Source organism: Molothrus ater, chromosome 6 (assembly GCF_012460135.2).
Source record: "Molothrus ater isolate BHLD 08-10-18 breed brown headed cowbird chromosome 6, BPBGC_Mater_1.1, whole genome shotgun sequence".
NCBI classification, from domain to species: domain Eukaryota; kingdom Metazoa; phylum Chordata; class Aves; order Passeriformes; family Icteridae; genus Molothrus; species Molothrus ater.
Genome location: NC_050483.2, coordinates 25,850,489 through 25,875,427, shown reverse-complemented (window position 1 = coordinate 25,875,427; position 24,939 = coordinate 25,850,489). Strand labels below are relative to the sequence as shown.

The 24,939-nt window shown below is 43.3% G+C and overlaps 1 protein-coding gene across 4 annotated transcripts in view; it reads right to left on the bottom strand.

Moving 5' to 3' along the window:
* MAPKBP1 (mitogen-activated protein kinase binding protein 1) overlaps positions 1 to 24,939 on the bottom strand; it is a 101,865-nt gene that overhangs the window by 40,975 nt on the left and 35,951 nt on the right. For all 4 annotated transcript variants that reach the window (XM_036383284.2, XM_036383283.2, XM_036383280.2 and 1 more), the window contains exons 4-7: positions 7,435 to 7,497; positions 6,803 to 6,860; positions 3,640 to 3,810; positions 537 to 674 (exon numbers count right to left, since the gene is read on the bottom strand). In XM_036383284.2, coding sequence (XP_036239177.1) covers positions 537 to 674; positions 3,640 to 3,810; positions 6,803 to 6,860; positions 7,435 to 7,497 — 430 coding nt within the window. The remainder of the gene's footprint in view (positions 1 to 536; positions 675 to 3,639; positions 3,811 to 6,802; positions 6,861 to 7,434; positions 7,498 to 24,939) is intronic.

Below are 24,939 nucleotides of genomic sequence, written 5' to 3'. Positions count from 1 at the left end.
TGAGTGCTGAAGCGATTCAAAGAAAGAACTGTAAATAGCGTACAAGGAGAGCTTTTACTTGCTGTTCATGTTTACAACTGTTCATGAGAACACAGAAAAATCACCATAGGTGGATTCTGCCTCCCAGAGAATAACACAACAGCTAAAACTGTTGAACACTTTGGCTGATGCTTCAAAATTATACTCACAACCTTTCGAGATGCTCATACCAATGTCAAAGAGCTCTCCCCACCTCTGTGCTCCAAGGAGTTAAATTACTGCAGCTCTTTTCTAGCTTATTTGTTCTTCAGTATATGTGACTACTAAAGAATAAGCATGCTGCTATGCAACTCCATGAGTGACATCCCTACATCAGTGCAAGACAAGCTTTTGGTGCTATCAGCCCATGACACTTGAGAGCCATGTGTGGAAGGCTATCCTTGCATCCCAGAAAAATAAAAAATTTCCCACTTCCCACAGCTCACTGGGGCAAAATCCACCCTGCTTTAAGACAGAAATGCCTGTTTACAGGTTGGCCTTCATGCACTCTCTCTCACCTTGGAGGTTTTGCTGTCATCCAGGTACCAGAACTTGATATGTCGATTTCCAGCAGTGACAAAGTAACTGCAGTCCTCTGAGAATGACACTGCTGTCACCTTACTTGAGACTTTGTTGGCTGCCACTACGATGTTTTTCTGGAAACACAATTGTTTACATTGCTTAATTTCTTTGCTCAGAAGCAAAGGAAACTAATTTCAATTACAGGCACATATCCAGTACAAACAGTGCAGCAGGAAAAAGATGTAACCCAAACTATTCCCCATTCACCTCCATATACAACCTCCCCAGCATTAGCTGGGAACATTGATTTGGCAGATAGTATAATTCACATTTATATCAAATTAATATTATTATATTCATATTTATTTTAATTCACATTTATATTAAAAATTCAAATTTATATTCACATTCTACATTAACTATGATCAAGAACAAATCAGCAGGCACTAGTGCCTGCAGGAACTTGGTATGTGAGCCATGACAAACATGTGGGTTTCACAATCACCAGAAGCTCAGAGCAAACCCATTTCCCTTCCTAAACAGCAAATGCACATGTAGGTCAGCACAAGGAAGAACTCCCCCAGCCCCCAGGCAGCAATGAGGCCATTGCACTCAAGATGAGGAAATGGTACTTTTCACAGAGAAAACTGTACTGGTTCTTCCATGAATTCTTCTTTCTCTTGAAACACGTTATACTTTATCAAAAGACTCAAAATACACAAAGACCATCCCTGTACTAGAAGTGAAAAAGCAAAATCTATTATACCTCAAATGTGCACCTCAAAATGGCAATGTTTGGGAAAGGAGGAAAAAGATGCAGGGACAGAAAACAGGACGGACACTGCTCAAGCAGAATGGTCAGATAGCAACATCACACAGCACCATTGCTCAGTTTTCCTCTCCCTGCCTTTCCCCAGTTAGAAGTGAGAATAAACAAGTTTTCTGCTTTGTCTGTTGTGGATTTGCAAGCATGCAGCACACAGCTGACAACAGTGCATCCCTTTTCATTCTTGCTGTGTTTCCTTTACCCTTCTTTTCAGGGATTCAGCTGCTCCCAGTCTTCCAGGCACAATGCCCTAGCACAGAAACCACATCACTCCAAGGACCCCACAGGACTGTGGGGAGAATTGAAGAAACTGCTGGCAGAAATGAAGAAACCAGCACAAGGGGAGCCTAGCCTGCTGCACCATCACCATGGAGGATCCTCCAACCCAGAATGAAGGAAAGGCAGCAATTATCATAACTTCTTTCAAGACAATGGACAGAGAAAAGCTTAGGACCCTTGCAGACCTCAACATCTGGATCATTGCTGTGGTCTTTATTTAGGGAAGCAAGGGAATCCTACAGACAACATGGATTTTCTTTTCCATCACAGTCAAATGACTAGGTCTACCAGTCAGGAAAAATAGGGAAATAAAAGCAGCAGCACAGAGGATAGAAGGGTTGTGGTTAAAAGTGAAGGAAAACACTTCAGGAGACCTGTATTCTCAGTCTTTATTCACTTTGGTCAGGTAAAGTATCTCTAGTTTTGGTGTCCAGCCTGCAAAGTAAAGGCCAGCTAGAGCTCCCATCCCAGTTTGGAGCATAAGCTTAAAGTGTGTGTTCTTCAGCAGGAAAGAGTCAGACAATTCTTACCTCAGAAGTTCTCATGCCCACAATTATACAGTGAACAGAAAAACCCAGATAAGCAAGGGAAAGCAAAACTACTTGTACTGTTTCATACATCTCCCATGCATTGTGACCCTGTCCAAGTCACTACTTTCATTTGTATAACTAGAAATAATCCAAAGAATGAGCACTCAATTTGCAACACAGACAAACACGCTTAGGTTCTCTCACTACACACAGTATTTAGCTATATGAAAAAATAGCAATGACAAACTTCAGCTCACACAGAAGATAACAGTGAGATCTTAAATTACAGCACATGTGATGAAGACTAAATTAGACTAAATTTCATGATGACAGTAACATACTAAATGAGTGTGGGCTTAGAAGCTACAAGAGAAGAGGAGGCTCTGAGTACCTAAAGGAGGCCTACAGGAAACATGGGGAGGGATTTTTCATCAGGAAGTATAATGATAGGACAAGCAGTAATGGTTTTAAACTGAAAGAAGGTAGATTTATATTAGCTATTGGGAAGAAATTCTTTACTGTGAAGGTGGTGAGGCACTGGAGCAGCCTGCCCAGAGAAGTTGAGGATGCCCCATCCCCAGAAATGTTCAAGGCCAGATTGGACAGGGCTGTGATGGGGTTTCGACTTGGTCTAATGGGAGGTAATCCTGCCCAATGGCAGAGGAATTGGAACTAGGCAATTTTTAGGGTTCCTTCCAACCCAAACCATTCTATGATTCTATGATCCTGCGAGATTTAACAGATGCATTGATTTTTTTTTTCTTAAATGATATTTCTTTTAGAGAGGGTTACAGCACTTGAAGAAGTAGCAGGAACATCTATTAATACAAAAGATTCCTAGTCTACTAAAAATAAATGTTTCTTTCTTATCTACAAAAACCAAATGCTTAAATGTTTACTAGAGGATAAGACACAGGCTTTGTTTCTACCAAGAGTTGCCTCAATCCAGTGACAGGTAGAGCAACTTTCATCAGCTTTCACCCATTATGAATTCTCTATATTCCCCTTCTCAGCCATCAGGGATGGGACCAGAGTATCACAAACTCTGACATAAAAAAATCAAAACAAGCCAAGAGTATCCACTACACTACAAAAGAAATCTCTGGCTGATGAGAGTTTCCTTCCTTAACCTCATAAATTAGTTTTTAATAAGCCTCTAAAAAACACCATGGTTTGGCAAGGTTTCAAAGTCCAGGCTTTTCTGGCTGGACAGAAAAATGTAACACATTCCCAAGCATAAAGAATATCCCTTCATGGAAATGACTTAGACCTTCCCTAAGGGACCATAGCTTTCTCTCTTGTCCAAATTTGTCTGTGTCTATGAATGTCAAAAGCCAAACAATAACTACAGAATTTAAAAAAAACAGAAAGCAAGATGGAAACTGAAGTAGTTTACAGTCAGACCAGAAGCTCTTTCTGATTTAGCAACACCACGTGGTCAACCCAACCTCCTAGAAAACTTACCTTCCATGACCACACGTTGACAATCATGTCATGCTGGTACCCCACAGACACAATGTACTTGGAGCTGGGGGAGAAGGCCACACAGGCCACACCATACTTGTGCTCCTGGAGCTCTGCCACCTGGGTTCGCTCAGCCACATCCCACACCCGAACTGCTGGCATGTGTCCGCTCTGGAAGGGACAGGAACAGACACAGAACAGGAGGGGTAACCCCAAAATCAGTCCTGACACATTCAAGCATGTAAATGTGCAGGAGCTTGGAAAAAGATGCCTACATGGTGCACTCACCATAGGTGCACCAATAGGTTTAGCAGTTCCTCTGATTCTTTAAAGCCCAGGTTGAGACCAACAACCTAAGGAGTATATGCATTTCAACAGCTGTGCAAATTAATACCACCTCTCCTGCTTTAAACCTCTTCTTATGCTACTCACAAAATGCTACTGTTCTAGCCAGGGACTAGAACAATAATTTTGATGCACATCCCTGGTGTTTGTAATGGGAATTTACAGCCTGCTTGTGAAAAGGATTATAATAGATTGTTGTCCCTAGGCCCAGTGAATGAAAAGCCCTCCCATCCTCTGCTCCTAACACAACACAGACATCTGAGATATCAAACCAGGTCATGCCATACAAAACCATGACATGGCTGTTGTGGGAACTCACACACACCATCTGAGGGAAGCCTCTGAGAAGCTAGCAGCATCATTTCTGTCACAAGGTAACGCACAGACACGTTCCACCCGAAAGAGTGCGGGCAGGGTAATGTCAGAGAAAAAGACATGGCGGGAACAGAGCCTCTGCTTTAATGTTGGCTCTCCAGAGAAACAGAAATGCCAATTCAGCACTTTCTGCCAGACAAATCTATTCTTTTGTTTAATTTTTTGTTATTAAACCAAATTAAAACAAGGCACACAAGATGAGCTGAAATGCTGGCCAAAAAATGTGCTTGATGGGCAAATCTTCCTCAAGTAACTGCTCATGATTCCATATTGAAGTCTGTCAAAACAGCAGCTTGTAAGATAACATATCCATGGCAACATGGCAGAATGGTACCTTTTTGATTGGTTTTAAGGTAGTCATTTGATTGTGTGGGAGAGGCAACTCTCATCACAAGTAGAAGTTGAAGCTTTAAAAGTTTAAAATTGTGCATGCTTTAATTGCCTTGTTCAAAAGCTCTGCTAAGCAACTGCTTGTGGCCTGGAAAAATGCCATGGTCAGATTTAACTGCAGTTGGTACAGCTCTCCCTCCTGCAACGCAGAGCTCAGGTCTCAAGGTGGCTGGCAAGATATTACAATGAGCTGAATCAGCTGCTCTTCAAAACAACTGCTATAATTAAGCACATACATATATATAACTATTTCCCAGTATCTTAGCATACACCCCAGGACCTTAACAAACTGAATTTGCATTTCATCTTTTAAGAAATTCTCACCAAAAGGCAGCTCTGTGTGACCCCCATGGACTCTACATCTCCATGAGGAGAAATAAAAAATAATAATTAAAAAGAGGAAAAAAAAGAGTTTTCTTATGAATTTGAAATATGTAAAAGACATTTAATATGTATGGCAGCCAAGGACTAACCTCCATGCTCTCCTCCCTGAAAAGCCAGCCATACAGAAAACTAAGGTGTTATTAGGCAGAATTAGCATAATGCAGCTACAAGGGAGCTTGAGAAAGTGAAGTCAGAAAGCATTTCCCTGTGGGACAGGGGATGAACTAAGACACAACTGCTGATACCAGCAGGGGACACTGCTACACTAAGCAATAATTCAAATGTCCGACACGAGCGAGGATACTGAAAAAAAAAATGGTTTTAGAATAGGGCAAGAGGAGACATGTTTTGCAACAAGGGGAAAAAAAAAACCCAACAAAAAAACCCCCACAAAATCCCAAAAAACTCTGCTACAACAACAAGAATAACAACAAAAGCCCTACAAATTCCAGTATAACTGGAACAGCTTTTTTTTTAATAATGTTAATTTGCCATTTACCCCAATAAATTTTCAAACAGAAAAGTTTGCTAGTAAGAAAAGTTCCCACTTCATTTTTTACCATTTTTCTTACTCCTAATGAAAAGCATCGAGCACCAGAAATTAAAAAAAAAGGAAAATAAAAGAAGGCACCAGAATCATCAGAACTGAATACCATGAGCTATGAAACCTCATGTTTTCACAAAAAAGCCCTAATCACAACATCTATGATGGAAAATTAATGCTAACTTTTTCTCTGTCATGGTAGCCTCCATCTAAAAAAACCCACTGTTGTTTCTACCCTTGGTCTGATCCATCCAGGATTCAGGTCCAGGATTGGAGCCACCTAGGGACATGACAGCTGTCATCACAGTGACCACACTAGGGACCTCTGGAGAGAACAGTCTCCACCTCGACAGCTCAACCACAGGACAGTGACACACTTCTCCTCCCTGTGGCTGAGGCTCAGGAGAGGACCTGTCTCACACATGCTCCTTCCCCATCTCTTACAGAGGCACAGGGACTAGTGGTAAACTGCCATTAATCACACACAAGAGCAAACTAAGCCCAACCATATGAAGGTCAGCATTTCTGTAAATTTTTAACATCCAGTAATTTCAGGCTCATGACACAGCATGTGTCTTGAGCTTCTAATGCAGAACAGACACACAGCATAGTCATCCTTATTCTCCCCCTTGGGCATGTTGGGAAAGAGAAAGCAATTGCTGCTCCCAGCCAAACAAACAATGCCAAACCACAGGCACCAGCATCTTCTGTGACTATTCCTAAAACTCCACTCCAGGTGCACTTTTCTTTTTTCCTGCAACACTGTTTCTGGCTTCAGTTACTTCCTGAAATTCTGAAGGGACAGTGCTAAGCTCAGGCCAATATTCTGGACCATCCAAGTACTCTTCATTGATGCTAGAGTAGAACGATGCTGTGTGTCCTCTTGCTTATTTTCACTCTACCTTCAGCCCACAGATGACACCCCAGAAGATCCATCCCCAAAGCTGACATGTTAAAAAACTCCCAGCTGGAGCACCCAGTGCCACCCATAAGCCAGCAGGTCCACTGAACAATGAGGCAACACTGGAACTCCTTTGTGCGAAAACAGCCTGTTTCTTCTAAGTCCCTCTGCCCTGCTTCAAAATGCGATAGACAAGGTGCACCCTTCTCTCCTCTCACACTTACCTCTCCTGTAACCAAATATTTTCCATCTGGAGAGAAAGCAAGTGCTGTAATTGTTTTCCTAAAAGAGAGAAAATAACACTGAGAAACATTTCCAACATGTGATTTCATTTCAATACATCATGACTGGGGAGTAGGTTGGGACGAACTCAAAAAAATGCTGAAGTCGTCCATAATAGCCTGACATAATGGTTTTGCTTTGCCATGGGGATTCCCTGCTGCCCAAGTCTCAAACAGCAGCTTACAGCAGCAGAAAAGCTCCAGAAGTTGAGGTTCATTGCTGCACCTTTATTCCAGGTGCAGGACCATGTCACACTGCTGGCTTCAATAATGAGGTCATCATTTTAGGTGGAGAAAAAAAAAGTCAGATACCATGCAACTGTAGTAAGATCCCCTCCATGTCATGACTATTACCAGTTCCTCTTGGGATCCAATGTTTATGAGGTGGTACTTTGTCAGCAATAGCACCTCATGTGAGAAGGAGCTGGAGTCAAAGCTGCAGGCAGCCTGTCCCCAAGGCAACTCTAACCAAGGGGATTTAGCCTGGAGCAACAACAGCTCCTGCACTTCAGTCAAGCCATAAAAGTCTTGAATTCACCTCACAGAAAGCAAGTCCAGCTTAAAACTTTACTCACCTGGAGCTGTTTAGAATATGGTGTTGCTTATTTTTTCTAGGGTTGAACAGCACAACAACACACCTAGACAAAGGAAACACAAAAACAAAGAGATTACATCACCACATGCATAAAGATAACCAAAGAGCTATCCTTGCTGGAAAAGTTAAAAAAAAAATTAAAAAGAGCAGCAAAAGTAGTCCCAAAAAGCTGCTTTATCCCCTAATCTCAGACTGAACTGAGGTTAACTAAAAAACAGAAAGCAAAAGAACAATGCAGAGGGAAATCACATCTCTCTCATGTTGAGGAATACCATTTGCTAGTACCATAAATAATTACCTTTCCACCCTCCAGGAGCCCCGAGATTGATTGTTCAAGCTGAACAGAAAGGTTGACCATGAAAACCTGCGCAAAGCCCTAATGGATTATGTCCCCTGCCATAAAAGTGACCCTGTGTGCTGGGCACCAAAGCAGTGTGTCTGGTGTAAGAGTAAGACAATAGGGAAGAAGGAAAGACGGGATCTTTTGGAAAATATTTGGGAAGTTAAAGGCACTAAATTTCTGTGCCTGACCTTAACAATAGACAGGACACAAACCACTGAGTATAGCACAAGAAGGGACTGGCCGGTTGAGAAGTGAGACATACGATGCCAAAAAAGTATTGACCTAAGAAGTCTATCTGCATAAACAGCTTGCTCAGGGGCCTTGCAGATATCCCTCAGTAAGATGAACTGCTAAAGCAAGCAATACTAAGCTCCTGGTAAGCAATATAATCACCTCCACTGTGAGCAAAACACCTCTATTGCTGACATGGGGGGGAAGGAAGGAAAAGAGACCCCATCTCCCACTATTCTTGTCCATAGCACATTGCCTCCATGCCTCAGCCCACCACAACTAAACCTACAGCTGTCACAGATACTGCAGCCTTCCCCATTCTCTACAAACATCCTATACACCATTTTTAAATCTTCATGTAACAGCATTTGTCTTGCAGCAGAGCACAGTAAGAACCAGCAACAGAAAATGCTGTTATGGGAATAAAAAGATAGAGGAACAATTGCTCTGATGACCTTGTGCCGTATTTTTCACTCCACATCTAAACTAGAAACTGTGGAGTTTGTCTGTCCCTCTTCAAGAACACTGCTGGAGTTTGGAGAGTCCCAGCTCCTCCTCCACTGCAGTGTTGGGGGAGCACTGCAGGATGTCCCTGCTCACTGCCAGCAGCCTTTGCTGCACTGAGGATTTCACTCACATCACCATCATGGGCAACACAAGCCAGGCTACAGACATCAATCACTGGGAGAAACATGCAGGACACACAGGAGAAGTAGAGGAGTTGGCCTGGACTAAGGGAGTAGAGGACTTGGCCTGAAACAGCCAAACAGAAGGGCAAAAAGCTGAGGCACCCCAGAAATCCTCTGCAGAACCTCACCTACAGAGCTCACCAACATTTCAATTCAGGCAGCGCACACTCACATCCAGGACAAAGCACACCCTGGCACCACGCTGCCTGGAACGAAAGCCGCATCCTTCCAGGCCCCGCTGCACATCCCCAGCAGCAGGCAGGGCCAGGAGTGCTACAGGCATAGCTCAGGGGAGACAGGGCCCTGCAATGCCTCTGGCATCCCCTCACCTAGTCCTGGCAGCTTTGGTCTTTGGTCTGACCAGGCTACACTGCCACAAGGAGTGTCAATTTTGAAAAGAGGGCAGAAAAGAGGAGTGACACACCAATACTTTAAAGCTGAGAGTCCTTGGCTGGACCTTCCACACTCCATTAACATTGCTAGGTCAAAGCCAGCATCCAAAGCACCAAGGGAGCACAGGATATGCCCTCCCCTCCTTTAGACTACTCTACTCTCCAGCCATGCCATTTCACACACCCCTATCCACTCATATCTTACCCTGAAGGCCAAGGTAATAAAGGCACCAAACTTTCTTGACAGTTAAAGGGCAGATAGCCATGGTTGGAGATGTAGCCTTGTGGAAGAGCAGAGAAAGTGTAGATAAGCAGTTTGTTCAAACGAGAATTGATCCTTTTTACCCTGGGGAATCAAACTGGAGTGTTTCAAGTCAAAGCCATGCTACATATTTCTCAGGGATTAGTGCAAAGAAGCAGGTGGTTTGTGTTCCATTAACAAGTCAGGGAAGGTTAAGCCTTGCAAATCACAAGATATGAAATAGGAAGTTAGCAGATGTGAAAATCTATCTAATCCTGAGCTTCCAGCTAATCAGAAAAGTAAAACAAAAACCCCATAATGGTTGGATAGGGTTAATGGACCAAAATCCTGCAGAGTTAAAATAGGGATGAATTGTGCTTAAAATAAGCCTCAGAAAACCAGAAAGAATAAAAGGAAGACATGAAATCTTCAGAAAGACTTTCTTATGCAGCTCTTAAAGTCAAGTTTCTGTTTTGTGAGCTACTCAGCAGAGAAACAGGACTTCAGAGAAGTGAACACAGTTTAAAAAACAAAGGAAAGATAGAAAATATAATCCACGATCTTCAAACCAGGCAAGCAAACAAGCCACTTCCTAGAATAGTGTAGTGGACCACAAAGGTCCAGGGTTTTGCCATTATTAACCTATAGGGCTGAACTTTTGGCCACTTACAATCATGAATTTTAGCATAGTGGCACCCCAGAACAGCCGGTGTGCCAGCAGGCTTCCCCCACCCTCTCCAGACCTTGGCCAAATCCAGAGCCAACAGGGGTGGTAAGAGCACCACCCAGCTCACACACCAAGGCAAATCAACAGACCATTTCAAGAGCCACAAGGCTCCTAATGCCAGAGCAGCTATCACAAATGTAGATATTTTAACTTTGTCTTAAGACAACTATACTTGATTCACTGAGTTTGACCCATAATTAATAAACACTAACTGGAGGGGCAGGGGGATAAATCACAGTATCTCCTCACAGGTGAGCAAGCACTAATTTATAGCACAAAGTAGTAATTTTAACTCATAAGCTCAGCAAAAGAAGATATTTTGATTTGTCAGTTAATAATTAACATAACTTAGTAATTAGTTATGACCTTCTTGCCAACAAAGCCATTTAGCCAGGATTAATTAGTCTTCTGAACTTGTCTTCTTAAATTAACTGCTACCCAACAAAAGCTACCCTACTGCAATGCTGTCCCATGCTGATTTTCCGCCATTCCTCTCCTCTCTGCCACACACAAGGGCAACAAAGACTTCAGCCAACTCCAAGGACACCCTATTAAGCAAGATGGGAAACCTCAAACCATCAATCATACAGTGGGGCACAGATCCTGTTCTGAGAGTCAGGAGCATGCAAGTTTGTAAACTAGCTCCTTCTCAAAATGCTTGGGAAGGTTTCTAGTCCATTCCATCCTAAAGAACACATTTCCACAACAGGCAAAAACTATTTCCAGTTCTTTAATCTCCTCAGAGTGTTAGGAAACAGCCTCAAGTTGCATCAGAAAGGTTTAGACTGGATATTAGGAAATATTTTTTCACAGAAAAGCTTGTCAAGCACTGGAACAGGCTGCCCAAAGAAGTTGACATCCCCAGAGGTATTTAAAATATGTGAAGATGAGGCACACAGGGGCATGGTTTAGTGGTGGCTTGGCAGTGTTAGGTTAACGGTCCATGATCGGAGGTTCTTTTACAACCTAAGCTGCTCAGTGACACAGGGTGGCCTTCACTGCCTGTTCAGACACTCACATCTCAGCTCAGTCCAGCAGAACCTGCAGCAGCTTCCTAAATAAAGTATTTCAGAGCCCATTAATACTCTGGCCATGCTCCATTTTAGCAAAGGAAATCAGTCTAGCAAAATAAACTGAATGGAGACACTGAATTATCAGGTTGCTGATCCACGTACTCCACACTGCCTCCTATCCAGTAAGGCTATCAAGCCCTTAAGAGAGTCAATATATCTACTCCTTTCCATTTATGCTTGCTTTAATCTTACACTAGTTAAAATAATAAATATAACTACCATGGAAAATTAGTTGCATCAAAGAGCATACACCCATATAACCATGCTCCACCTTTACTTCTCTATAAGGTTGCATTCAGTATTTTACAGCCAGAGGGATAGGAAAGGATGAATGGTAAGAGAGCACTGATCTTTTTATTCACAGCTTCCAACTGTGCATGTAGACAAAGCAAAGTACTTCAAACCCAAAGTTCCACAATCGACACATCACCTGTTCCACACACTCCACCCCATTCCCAAACTGAAGCTTTCAAAACAAATTCAAGTGCTCAAGACACCTTTGTCTGAAGAGATATTTTTGAATGCTAGTGCCAACATGCAAACTAAGGCTAGCTCCAGAAACACCTCAGGAGACCTACAGAGCCTGGCACACATCAGCTGTTGAGAGCATCAACATTGTTAGCCCTCTTGTTTCAGCACAAACCCTATCTCCTCTGCAGCTGCACACAAGGCTTGATGATCACAGCACCTTTCTAATCCACAAGTAGATTCTGACGTCCAAGACATTTATAGAAATTATTCACTGCTGTATGGATTACTGCTGTACAAACCATACATCAGCCAGCTGGGATCAAGTGTCCTGTTTGTTTTGCTGGTTTCTGCAGAGGCTGTAGGCAATGGCATACATATTGAAAGGCATTATTTCTAGGGCTATGGTGCCACCTCACATCCATTAAGCAAACCTCCCTGATGCAAGCAGCTTTTATAAACAGCTCAGCTGAGCAATCCTTCCCAGTATGCCGCTTTCTTGTGGGACATCCAGGGACACAAGAACACAAGGGAAGGACAGAATTAGCTCTCACAGCAGTGTGAAAGGTTTTTACCAACAACATGAGCATTGTCCATCAGGGAGCTCATTTCTATCAGCCAACAAGAAAGGTTCCTTGCAGAGCTTTCCAAACCTCCATGGAGGTTGTATCTTCACAACTGTGCATCATATATGCAGATGAAAAACAGGGAGGGAGGGGGGAGAGGGAGAGGAAAGGAGAAGGTAGGCATGGAATGTCACAGTAATTTCCACTGGCTCCAGCAAAAGCAAAAAGACTCACAAAATATAAAAAATGAGTAATTTTCCTAGGCTAAATATCATATAAGGAGTGAAGAGGAATCAGATGTCAGTATCACATTTACACAAAGTATCTGACTCACTAAGTCAGTGGCAGTGGGTCACTCCACCTTTACTTCTGACTTTTCTTCTACTGGCTTCACTTCTGTACTTACCAAATTATAGTTTCTGGGCATTTTACTCTTCTCATTGTCCTCCTGTTTCCCACAACATCCCTCTATTAACAGCTGCCTTACCCCAGCCAACTCCTTCCTCAGCAAGCTGACACAAATCAAATTTCTGCAGAAGTGTGTTTTCCCTTTTCCTTCCTCTACAGGTTCCCCTTGCAAGGTGTTTGGGAAAATTAAAAGGCTGCAGTAGTATTCCTTTCCAAGCTACAAACCAACTCAGTGTTGCTTTATCTTGTGGGACACATGACTGTAGGGAAAGCTCATGTGCCAAGCCCTCTTCTCCCAAATGCATGGAGCCTATGCTATGAAGAGGATGCTGTACAGAGGAAAGAAAACTCCATTAAGACATGAAAACAAACATTAGCTTTCTTTCTTTTTTTCTCCCCCACAATATACTCCTTTCATGCCACTGCAAGAATAAATGAAAAGAGTTAACAGTCCCATCCCTTCAAAATTGGTCCATTTCTCAATTTCTGGCTCATACCTTGCTCTCTTCCCCTCACCCAAAGCTATTCAAATGAGAGTGCAAAAGCTTCCTATGCACTAAATGCATGAGGAAAAAAAGACTTTGATAAGAACAAAATCTTCTTTACACTGCATTGGTTGCCATGGCAAGCTTGATCAGAGCAAAGCAGTGTCTACAGAAGCTGGTGTTAATTTTCTATGTGGCAATTCTTCCTGCCAAAAAGCTTCTTTAATTCATAGCCAGTACTGGGAGTGGGTTAGCAGTGATGAGAGGATGTGCACACTGACTATGTAACTGAATAGGTATTTTCAAGCAAACTGTATTAATTACATGCATGCTGAGAAGAAAGAACTATCTGTTGAGAGGTTAAGAGCTGGGTGTCACTGCCTGAGCAGAAAAGCCTCCAGAGCTCCCTGTACCAATCTGTGATAGAGAGAACTAAAAAGGTGGGAGCCTGAGAAGTGCAGCAAAATTCATGTTTCAGAAACCAACGCAGGCTAATGAAAAGCCATGAATACTGAACAAGAAACCCACTGTGAAAAAGTAAGTCAGTGATATATTTAGTGTCACTAAACTAATAGGGCAGAAATTTCTGATTGCCAACCACACTTGCTCTATTTAAAAGGCTGCATGGCACCTCAAATCTGCAGGAGTGGGAGCTCAAACACATCACACAATAGGCTCTGCTCCAAAAAAACACAGGAAGAAATGTGACAAACTGAAGTCCAATTTCTTGCCTCCAATAGCCCAGTCCTAGGGAAGAACAGGTCATATTTTAAGATACTCTTTCCTCAGCCTCCAGAAATTTGACTTTCAGAGATATCTTAAAACAGTGTGCACCCACACTGAGAGGAGAGAGAGCAGCAGAGGAAATTGCAGCAGAGCTGAACTGACAAGGATTTATAGGGATAATCCCCAAACAGACAACGGCAGCCTCTGGTCTCAGCACCATTTCAGCCTACTGAATTCACCTTGTCCATTACACTAAGTGAGCCTCAAAGCTGAGAGCCCTGCAAAATCTCCACCAATACCTATGTGATCTGATGACATCCAGAAAAACAGGCAGCTTTCTCTCCCTGTCACCTGACAGGGATGCTGCCATCCTCATGATCTTCTGCTGCCAATGTGGTTTGTGCCTGTCTACCTGAACAGGCCCTGCTTCAGATGAGGGGACAGGGCTGAGTGCCCAGAAAGCTTCTCCTCAGCTCCTGCCCTGCACAGGGAGGGCCAACACCAACTCCTGCCATGCACAGTTGACAGCTTCCACTGGTTGCTCTCAGCAGGCCCTTTACACGTGCTTCTACAGACTACATCTTTAAAACAACCAGCTGTGACTCTAACCTCAAGCTGCAGATGGCAGAGAACAGATGCACAGATCTGAAATGGCACCCAAAACACTTTAAAAATACTTTAAAAAAGCTCAACACATGAACAGTTAAAAAGATCCAATAACAAGCAGAGATTGTGACTATAACATCAATCAGGGCCTCTCTTCTCTCCTACACAAGGCACCACTGAAGTTTCAGCTTTACCAGGACCACAGATGAGAAATTGCAGAAGTTTTCCTTCCTGCCTCCTCCTAGAGTGAAGGTGCTGCCCATCCTCATGGGCTGGCTACAGTGATTTCTAGCAGGTCCAGCTGATCTCACTGCAACATATCCTCACCCCCCTGCAACTACTGCATGTGGAAATCCTTAACCTACTGTTGGAGGTTTCCATGCTATTTCAAGGTCTATTTTTAAGGAAGCAGAGCAGAAGAGGAGGAGGATTTTTTAAATTAGCAACCCTTCTGACACTGGGCAAATACAAAGCAGGGTGATGACTCAGGAAAACACTTCACATGAAATGGATGCAGAGAGGAAACACAGCCTGGGTCCCGTCTCCCACTGGACAAGTTGTACACAACTCCAGAGGAGCCACACTGGAGCCAGAGACATGGTAGTAGTGCCCTCAGGAGAGTGCTGGCTCTTTACAGAGCTGCACAATAAGGAGGCACCTTTCCTGGGAGGCAAAGAGCTAAGCCAGACATACATTGTGAAAGACTTGGGCAAGAAGTGCATGTAGGGAAAGCAGAGGAGAAAAAAGGCCTCAGAGGAAAACCATGAAATTTAAACCAGCTTACTAACTGGGAATCATTACAGTTGCAAGGAAGATGAAAATGTTTCCAGTTAATTGTTATGGCTCACAGCTACCTAGTCACCAGTGATTCAGCAGGAACTTCTCCTTCAAAACAACACCATTCCCTTCAAAACAAGTCAAAGCCAGGAGAAGGAAAAAAAATCCTCATGAATGAGAAACCAGGAATAAAACCCTGTCCTAGCAGAACCAGGGACCGGCCATCTCTGCTGCATAGCAGAATATTCCACCTGTCCTCCAGCCTGCAGCAAAGGTAGGTAGAAAAATGAAGCCATGCAAAGCAGCAGCTGTACTTACACAGACTGAAATGTCTGTCAGTCGGGTCATCTGACAAGCTTCAAAAGAGACAGGGCACTGATGACAAATGCCTGTACAGACACACACACATATATTTGTAGGTATATACACAGACACATGCATACATATGGCTCACGGCTGACTATAACATTTACACGCACATAGAGAGTGCACATTTCTCTCTCCCTCTCTCTCACTCACTTGCCTAGGGGCAGGGAAGCAATGCCAGCAGTACACCTACACGAAGTATCAAATCAACTGGGCTAGGAGTTGCAGAGCTGCATTTTATTTCAGCACTGTTGGCAAACACCCACGGAATACTGCAGAAGAGCAGCAGTCCCAGGGGTTCGAGCAATTGGCAACTGATGATGGGTAGACTGGAGGAACAAAAGGATCACTGAGATAGTTAATGACCAGAAAATGTGCTGATCAGACAGACAAGAAAGACTGAGAAGCACTAGGAAATGGAGCCTTAAGCAGCACCTGGCTGGTTCCAGGTGTGACCAAGAGAGATGAAACAAACAGCCAGAACATGGCTAAAAACCTGAAGAGCTTCACATGCAAGACAGAGAATGCAACTTTTTCCAGGATGAACACTATAGAATCACAGTAGTTAATTCTATGTTAATTCTTGGGAAAATACCTATTTCCATACGCTGAGATCTCCCAAAGTTACAGCTGTCCCAGGAACATCAAGAAGGAGAAAAGAACAACTAGCTGTCCTGACAGACCAGCCAAGACACCTGCTTTGGGGATGTCTTGCTCCCCAGTTGTGCTCCACCCCTCCACTTGCTCTCAAGATCCAGTCCCTCTTCAATCAGTATCTGGCTGACAGCCCCAGATTTGCCATTTTCAGCAACAAGCCACTAACTTTTTACTGAGTCTCAAAGGCCTTGAGCTGCCTGGGTTTGTGTGCTCTGAACTTTTGTTGACCTGCTTGTAGCTCTGTTTTACTTGGTTAAGCTGTGACAGCAATTTCTGTAACTGACCAGGTGTCTATAGATGATTTGTTTTACTTCTGTTTATCTTTTGTGGAGTACAACCATAGTTTTATATAAACAACGTTGACCAACAGCTATTTTATGTAGCCTGAGATATTTACAACTAATGACTGCATTGTGGAGAAAAATGCAGGCATGGTATGAGAGCAGAGGCCTTGAGAAGTGGAGAAGCAGGACACAGTGCAAAGGAGTACAGGAATGGGATAAGAGAGGAGGCACATGCTTGCCATTGGAGACCAAACCACTGCAAACAATTCACATGCTATCTGTTAAAAACCATACAGACCTGGAGCTGAAAAAAACCCAGCTTTTAGGGATAGCAAATAAAACAAAGAAAAACTATCCAACATGCATTAAAGACATCATATATAGTGAATTCTAGAAGCATTGTGGAGTTGTACAAGTGCAAGATTTGCAAGTGTATTAGCAAACATATTAAAAATTACTCAGATGAACCCTGGAATAAGGAAGAATCCAGTAAAACCCACATCATACTCTTCCCAGAGAAGGGCTACAAAGATTTACCCTCAACAACTGACTAAAATCCAGAGGAGAAGCATAAGGGTGAGCATAACATCAGAAAAACCAAACAGAAACAAAGAAATGTATTACAGTTTTAATTGCACTATCCCAATTATTGAGATATTTTTATATAGAATTACCTTAATGCATTATTAGTCCTTCTTTTATCTGTCATAATTAGTGGTAAAGTAAATTGATTCATTAATTTGAGTGTTATGTAGTTATATCAACAATAAATTCCTGTCTTTTTTTATTTATGCACATACACAGCCCATATATAAGGGGTGCTTCCTCTTTGCCAATGAATAACAAAGGCCAAGCAATTGCCTCAGAGAAAAAACACACATGCCAGGGAAGAGAAAGCAATGAAAGACAAGTTCAAGAAAAAAAATCTAAAAAATTTAAAAAACAGACAAAGAGCCATTTAGAGGGAAAGGCAAGAAAAAGATAAAGAGAAGCAAAGTTTACAATAAAATTACAGCTGAATAATCAAATCTGCCATCACGTGCTGAGCAAATTCAGCTTTCCAGCCCAATGGTATAACAAGAGAAGATGGGAGCTCTCTGAAGGTACCCTCCTGGGATCAAGCAGCTCCTTGCAGAGATTTGCAGACCCAGCTGGGATTATACAGAGAAATCTGGCTCTACACTTCAGGTTTGCACCAACTTCCCTGCAAGAGCAGTTGACACCATGCCATGAAGCCTCAAAAGCTGAATATGGGTCTTGCTTTAAAACCAAGTCCCAAAGGAAAAATATATCCTGCTTTCAAGCAGTTGGCTAACACCTCTGTTTCCAGCAGCATGCACAGCCAGAGTATTCCCTCATTGTGCCTGAGCAACTCAAGAGCAGGGAGAAAGATCCATACATCAAACTAATCATCTGGGGCAGACCAACATGACAGCTCATGGCTGATGCCTCAGGGCTTTAACTGTTTTACCATGAGTACAAAGTGCATCAATATTAAAATGGCATCAGTCAAAGGAACAAAACAAAAAAAGCAATGAAATTTAACCTTGTCTGCCAGCCCCCTCTCCATCACCATCTCCCTGGATGGTCACACCTGGTGTAAGGTACTGGCAGACCCCTCCAGGGTCCATTGACCCATTATTGATCTCTCCTGCATTCCAGAGTAGGCAGCAAAAGCCCCCACTGCGGCAAAGAAACTGGAGCAGCTTTTCCCCTTGAATGCTTCAGTAAGCATAATCCAGGCCATATCTCTGCAAGAGTGTCAAACAAAAAAAAAAAAAAAAGAAAACCGACCAAACAAACAAAAACCCACCACAACAAACAAAACAACACACCAAACACACAGAAAAAGAAATGTTTCTTGGAAAGCATGAAATTAAAGAATCACTTGCTCAAATGGCCAGTTGTTTTCCACTTCTCTGGGCAGGAGCAAAGCTCACAGTTGCCTTGGGCATCAGGCTGCCTGATCCACAAAAAGGCACTAAAGCCTGCCAGCCTTGCCTACTCAGCACCCTACAAGGTCAGGCTGGCAGATACTGAAAGAAGGGGCAGGGGGGGCCTGTTTCTCCCCACAACTGTCCACACCACAATGCACAGGAAGCCTGCTGCAGCTCCCAGGCCCAAACATCCTCAGCTCATGCCAGTTCCCTCTCCCAGCCTTGCCACTTCTCACAGAAGGAACAGCTCAGACCTTGCCAGATTGGCAAAGTTAAATTCTGCCATGTTATTTTTTTAGAAGCCTTGTGACAGCTCTGCCTTTAAAAAAAGATGAACATTTACTTCTGCTTTACCTCTATCTCAGCATAATACATAGCATTTTAAATGCACTGCAATTTTTCTTCAGAGGAGTTAATGAGCATCAGTTGTCAGGAGATCTGAAAAGACAGCTTTCCTAGAAGGAGAAGCAATCATTATAAAACTCAGTTTTGCTTTCTTGTATATCTACATTTCCTGTCACAGAGAAATGTTGTCAGGTTAGAGTCCAAGACTAAGAGTACCTCCTAAAAAGTATTGGGTCAGCATTGCAAAAGCATAACAACTGACTCCAAAGGCAAGAAACTGGCTGGTATAAGCTCTGTCAGTCCTTGGCTGCCAGGTGAAAGAAGCAGGTTCAGGGGCACAACAAGCCAATGTGTGCATGCATTGCAGGGCACATCTTCCAGTGCAGCAGGGAGGGAGCCAAGTCCTACATCTGGTTCCTAAGCAATAGTCAGGGCATGCTTACAATAAACAAAATACACCATTTTCTTAGCACTTCTTAGCTATCCTAACATGATGCTCATTCACCTGTAACCTGCTGCCTTCTGACACTGAGTGAAACCCAAGTCAATCTACAGTGCCAGGTTTTCCAGAAAGAGGAAAAGAAGTGACTCCCTGTTGTTCACACCTGGTGATGGGATATGTCCTTTGGACTGTCTGTACTTCTTTTAACTTAAACTCTGTGATTTGTGTCGAGGTTGCTAGGAGACAGTGCCTGTTTTGAGATTCTTAGAAAGGGTGGAGCTCAGCTGAGGCGGCTGGTATCTCATTTTCATCCCAGACTTTGCTATTCAGTCCCCACTCCCCCCCCTTGCTCTTATGCAAGCTCAGGACTTGGCTCACAGGCCAGTGGTGTTGCTGCACCAAGGCACTGGTTGCTAGGAGGTGTAACTGGAGAGACACAGAGCAGGTAGAGCAGAGAGCAGGCTGCTACCTGCAGGTACACAGGCTTTTGGGCACTCGTGCTCTCTGCCATCCCCCTCCTTTCTCAGCTAATGGGCAAACCCCAGCTGGTTGCAGAGCCTCAAGCTGAGAAAAGGCTATGTTCCAAAATAGCTGAGGTACTGAGAGCTTTGCAACACTCCTCTTCCCTATTGCACTAGCATGCAAGAGCTTTCCAAACCTGTCAAAGCTTCCCACTTGCAGAGCTCTACCTGAGTGTTTAACTCTGTTATCAAATAAAGCAGTCATGCTTATTCTCTTGCTTCCATTTCTTTGCACATAAACTGCAAGTTTATGACCCTCACCACGGGACTGCTTCCCCAGCCTCTCCCATTTTTGTTTTCCTTTTCAATAGCAACTTACCTTTAGTTCGCGTGCTGGTTAATGAGACCAAAGCACAAAGTAACAAACCAACCATCTACATGGGATTATTACCAGCTTGCTCCCAATTTAAAAATCCAATTGACACTCTAGGATTGAGGACAGTCAGGGTTTCTCTTAAGGCAGGTTAAAATCAGAAATGACCAATACAATCATTGAAACAGCAACTGCTGTAGATATTGTGACAGGCGTGATGGCACTTTCCTTTGGAGGGAACTGGAATATTTGCCCTGGAACTAGGAGGGCAGCAGTAAGAAGCAAGTACTACGTAGTTTTCCTTAATATGGTTTGTGAGGCAATCCAAACAGCAACAAACTTGCAGGACTGCTCCAAAAAGCCCTACCTTTCCCTGCTCACAGCCTTGGGAATCCAGCACAGGGAAATTTCAAGGACAGTTAAGTGCTTTTGCTGTGACAAGAATTTTGATTGCAGCCTTGCAAAGATAACAGCATTCCCATTTCCTTGCTCTCACTTTCTTCATCACTAACATTTTTGGCAACAGCAAGAATCCACACTAACATTAATGTTCTTGAGGACTCAGCTAATACTGTTGGCCCCCTAAGAAACATTGCACAGGCAGTGCCTGGACCTGCCACACCAGTTCTGTGGGACAGTGTGGGACAGAAGATACCCAACTATTGCCCTACCCACAGTACCCAGCTTCATTTACAGCTCACTCACACCACTGCAGCACCACATACAAAACAAAACCCCTCTCCAAGATTTTCCATCACTGGTGGGAAGAGCACATGCACACTGCCTACACAGACAGTGCAAGCAAGGAGCCTTCTTTGATCCATGGTAAGAGTCCTACAATTAATTCTTACACTAAAAACCATCCTCAACTTCACCATCAGTTAAGCTCAAAAGTTTCTTATAGTTAACACAATTGTATGTCATGCTGTGGCACTGAAGGGTCAGAGTCCAAAGGTAATTAATAATCAAAGAATTTGCATGTAATAGTATTCTGATGTTTAAAAAAAAAAAAAGGAAAATGTAAAACATAGCACTGAAGGAATGCTTACACAAACTCCATCCCATTTCCTTCCACAAACCATTCTGAGAGCACTTCTTTCCACCACTGCCCCATTTTGTATCCTCTCTCTGAGAGCCAGTCTTGCTCAGCACTTAGAAAACAAGGACACAGAAGGAGTGGAGCCAGTAGCATCTGGTGGTTTTTGCCATAATCACGTCCTTAACTTTGTGTGTGTGCACATACCACAGTGCCAGCTGAGCTCGTGTCCCCTTCGTGGAACCAGCTGTGAGACTTTGAGCAGGAGCATGGCACTGCAGAGGCTCTGAAAGGCAGCACCATGTGTCTCTGTGGGCTTCACCACCTTGAGAGAAGGTTACTGTGTGGTCTTGGGAGAAGAGTGTCCAAACTAGCACAGGGAAGGATTGGTGTACAACACAGCATCTTTCCCATTATCTCTTTTTTTTTCCTTTTTTAATATAGTCCTTATTTAATTCCCAACTCCTATTATCTATAAGGGAGAAAATAGAAAACTGTTACTTTTTAGAAAACAGTGCAAGCTGAGAGAAACAAAGTGATTTTCTCTATCATCCAGTCCCATGACAGGCTATAAATATAAAGAAAAGAAGTCTGTTCCCCATGCCCTACAATACACTGGCTCTTCTCTATCGCTGGCTTTTTTCAGAAAAGTCATCCTGTCCTTTGGACAAACCCTCAGTATCATTCCAAATATAGAGCAACATAAAGAAGACAGAACAACACACTTCTAGTGAGACACCACCTGATGTACTGCATCCAGGTGTGGAATCCTCAGGACAGAAAAGACATGAACCTGTTAGAGCAGGTCCAGAGAAAAACCACAAAAATGACCAGAGGACTGGAACACCTCTCATGTGAGGACAGGCTGAGAGCTGAGCCTAGAGACAAAAAGGCTGCAGGAGACCTTACTGTGGCTTTTCAATACTTAACAGTGACTTACAAGAAAGATGGGGACAAACTTTTTAGTAGAGCCTGTTGTAGTAGGAAATGGGGGAAATGGCTTTAAGCTAAAAGAGAATAGATCCAAATTAGATTTTTTTTTTTTTACAACAAAAAAAGTATTGTGTTGAAGCACTGTAATAAGTTGTTCAGAGGGGTGATAGATGAGCAAACTGATTTAGTTGAAGATGCGTCTGTTCACTGCAGGGTGGGTTGGACTAGATGGCCTCTAAACATCCCTTTCCAACCCAAATTCTATCATCCTATGACTTTCCTGTACCCAACCCTGCATATTTGAAGGTGAGAATGGGAAGGAAGAATAGAGTTACCAGGTCACCTCTGAACTGAACTCAGTTTTGTGTTCAACTCAAAGCAGGGTTCCCACATCCAAAGGAGATCCTCAGGCTGCCCTTTCTGGGGAAAGGCATCTGCCTCCTCTCATATATTCCCTTTCTCTACAGATTTCCTGTGAACATATTTGTGAAACATGACCCAGAATGTTTCATTTAAATTGGATCATTCCCTTGAAAAATTCTCAATTCAATCTAGATATCAAAAACTATCTGCCAGTCTAAACAAGTCAAGGCTTCCTGTTGTGGCTTTTGGGGCTCTGGTTGGGGTTGGTTGAGGTTTTCTGGATTGTGTTGTTTTGCTTTTACAAACAGCAGCAAACTTTTACCAAGGGCCACCAGACTTCAGCTTTGATTCACCCTGAGTGCAGAGAGTGGGTACTACCTGTCACAGGTCCTGGCACTGGGAGGGCTGCAAGAGGGGGCACAGACTGTGCTCCTTCTGTGACAGGAGGTTGTGTAGCCAGACAGGGAGGGAGCAGTGTGCTCCTACATTGAGCTCAGCTGCAAAATCCAGCCTTTTCCAGCTGCCTGACAGAAAGGAGGAATTACAAAAGCATGGATGAGCACAGGCTGATCCCAGATAGCATGGGGTACACAAAGAAATTTTTGGGAGACAGGGCTCATATCACGTGGCTTCTCTTGAAAGACAGGGAATAAACAGATACATTGGTACCTGGAGGCTTTAAGGAGGATGCCATATCAGACCTATTGCTGATGCCAGATGCTCAAATAGTAACTGTAGGATAAAGCATCGCATTACATCTCTATCTGTCCCAAGGTGTAGTGGCTGGCTACAGAGCAGCAACCCCTCCCTTGTAACCTGAAGGCTGGATTAGCATGTGGCACTCAGGACAAGGACCCAGAAGCTCTGCGCATAGGGGAACAGCACCTTGTGTACAGCACAACAGCAGCTTGCCTCAAAGGGACCTGGCAACACCAAACATCAGCACTGCCCTGACTCATCTTTCAAGAACAAGAGTGGCACAATGTAGAAGTCACGCAAGGTCTGAAGCCAAGCACTCCACAAGATTCCCACTGTCCACCTCAAGAGCTACTCCACAGCTGGCAAAGATGGCATTAACCAACTCCCCATTCAGCAGCTGAGTTCTCAGACTCAGCAGCTCAGCTCCCAACACATTCCCTCCAGCTGTCTGACAGCACCCCAGTTGCTGCAGTCTTCAATATATGCTGCAGTACTTTTGGCAGACTTGACTAAGTCTCCCTCCGGTTTAGTAAGAAGCTTTTCTGCCCAGCTATTTTGAGGTTTTGTCCTATTTTTCTCCCTTTTCTGCTGGGCAACAGGTTAGCTGAAGGTCTGAATCTTCATTGCTACTTCATTATTTAAGATTCTACCAAATGTTATGTTCTCCACTGGTTGTCAAAGGTAAAGAATTTTAATTAATAAAGCAAGAGACCAAAAGCAACCACACACACACTAGGGGACTGGCTGATGAAAACTGCCTGGAAGTCAATTTAACAGATTTGACTCCAATTCTGATAAAGTCTAAAACCAGGGGAGTTGGCCTACAGCTCCAGGTGATTGCTAGTACTGCTTCGTTTGCTTATTTGTCTTCTCTTCTGCCAATCCAAGCAAGGTTACAGCTGAACTGATAAATACACAACTGCTCAGCAAACAATTCTACTCTTTAGGAGCAGTTTTATTAGAGACATGGATTCAGTGTGGAAGAGTCTCCAGTACATACTGGAGAGACCAAGAAAGGAGAGACCAAAAAGGGAGACCAAGAAAAACACAAGGTAAAAATTCCTGTCTAACTGTTATGGACATGTGGAAACAGCTCACACAAGAAAGACTGCCCCTACTCCAGCAGGCAGAGCCTTTTCTGTCTGAAGTGCAATGATGGGGATTCAGAACTGGATCCAGCTGCTACGTAGATTTGAAGAGAGATTACTCCAAACTGCATGACTTACTTGTGAATGTCATGGGTCAACTGCAAGAGAACAAAAGAGAGGCCATAGCCCCCTTAAATAGGCCATAGCCCCCTTAAATCCACCTCTGATAATTTAAATATCAGTTACAATTATTTGGCCTGAGAATAAAGCACTGTTGCAAAGTGTATCTCCATTGTTTTGTCCCAAGTACAGACTTCACTCTCTTGCCAGAAACTAAGACTGCATCAGCCTTCTTCAGCCCACCCTCCTCTACAGCTATTTCTTCAGCTAAACCCTCCCCTCCTCCCAATCTGCATTAATAAAAGCAAGTAGTGAACAAAGTCTTGTTATGCCTCGGTCTTCATGCCCCAGTGCAGATACCTTCCTTTCTCTCCAGTGGGTATTTAACACAGGAAGATTTGAGACACAAAGTATCCCTGCTTCTTTCTGAGAAATCTGCTGCTGCTGGGGAAGGAAAGGGAAGGAAGGGCTTGGCTACTTTTTATCATCTTTTTGAACAGATCTGTTTGAAACCCAGTGTTGTTCACTTTTGACACAGAAAGTTTTGCTCAAGTTTGGTTGAAGTGGCCCTACTCAAACCATTCTGCAATACAGATTCTAATCATGTTTAACGATCTCACTTAAGGGGATTTTCTTATCTTCATCTCTG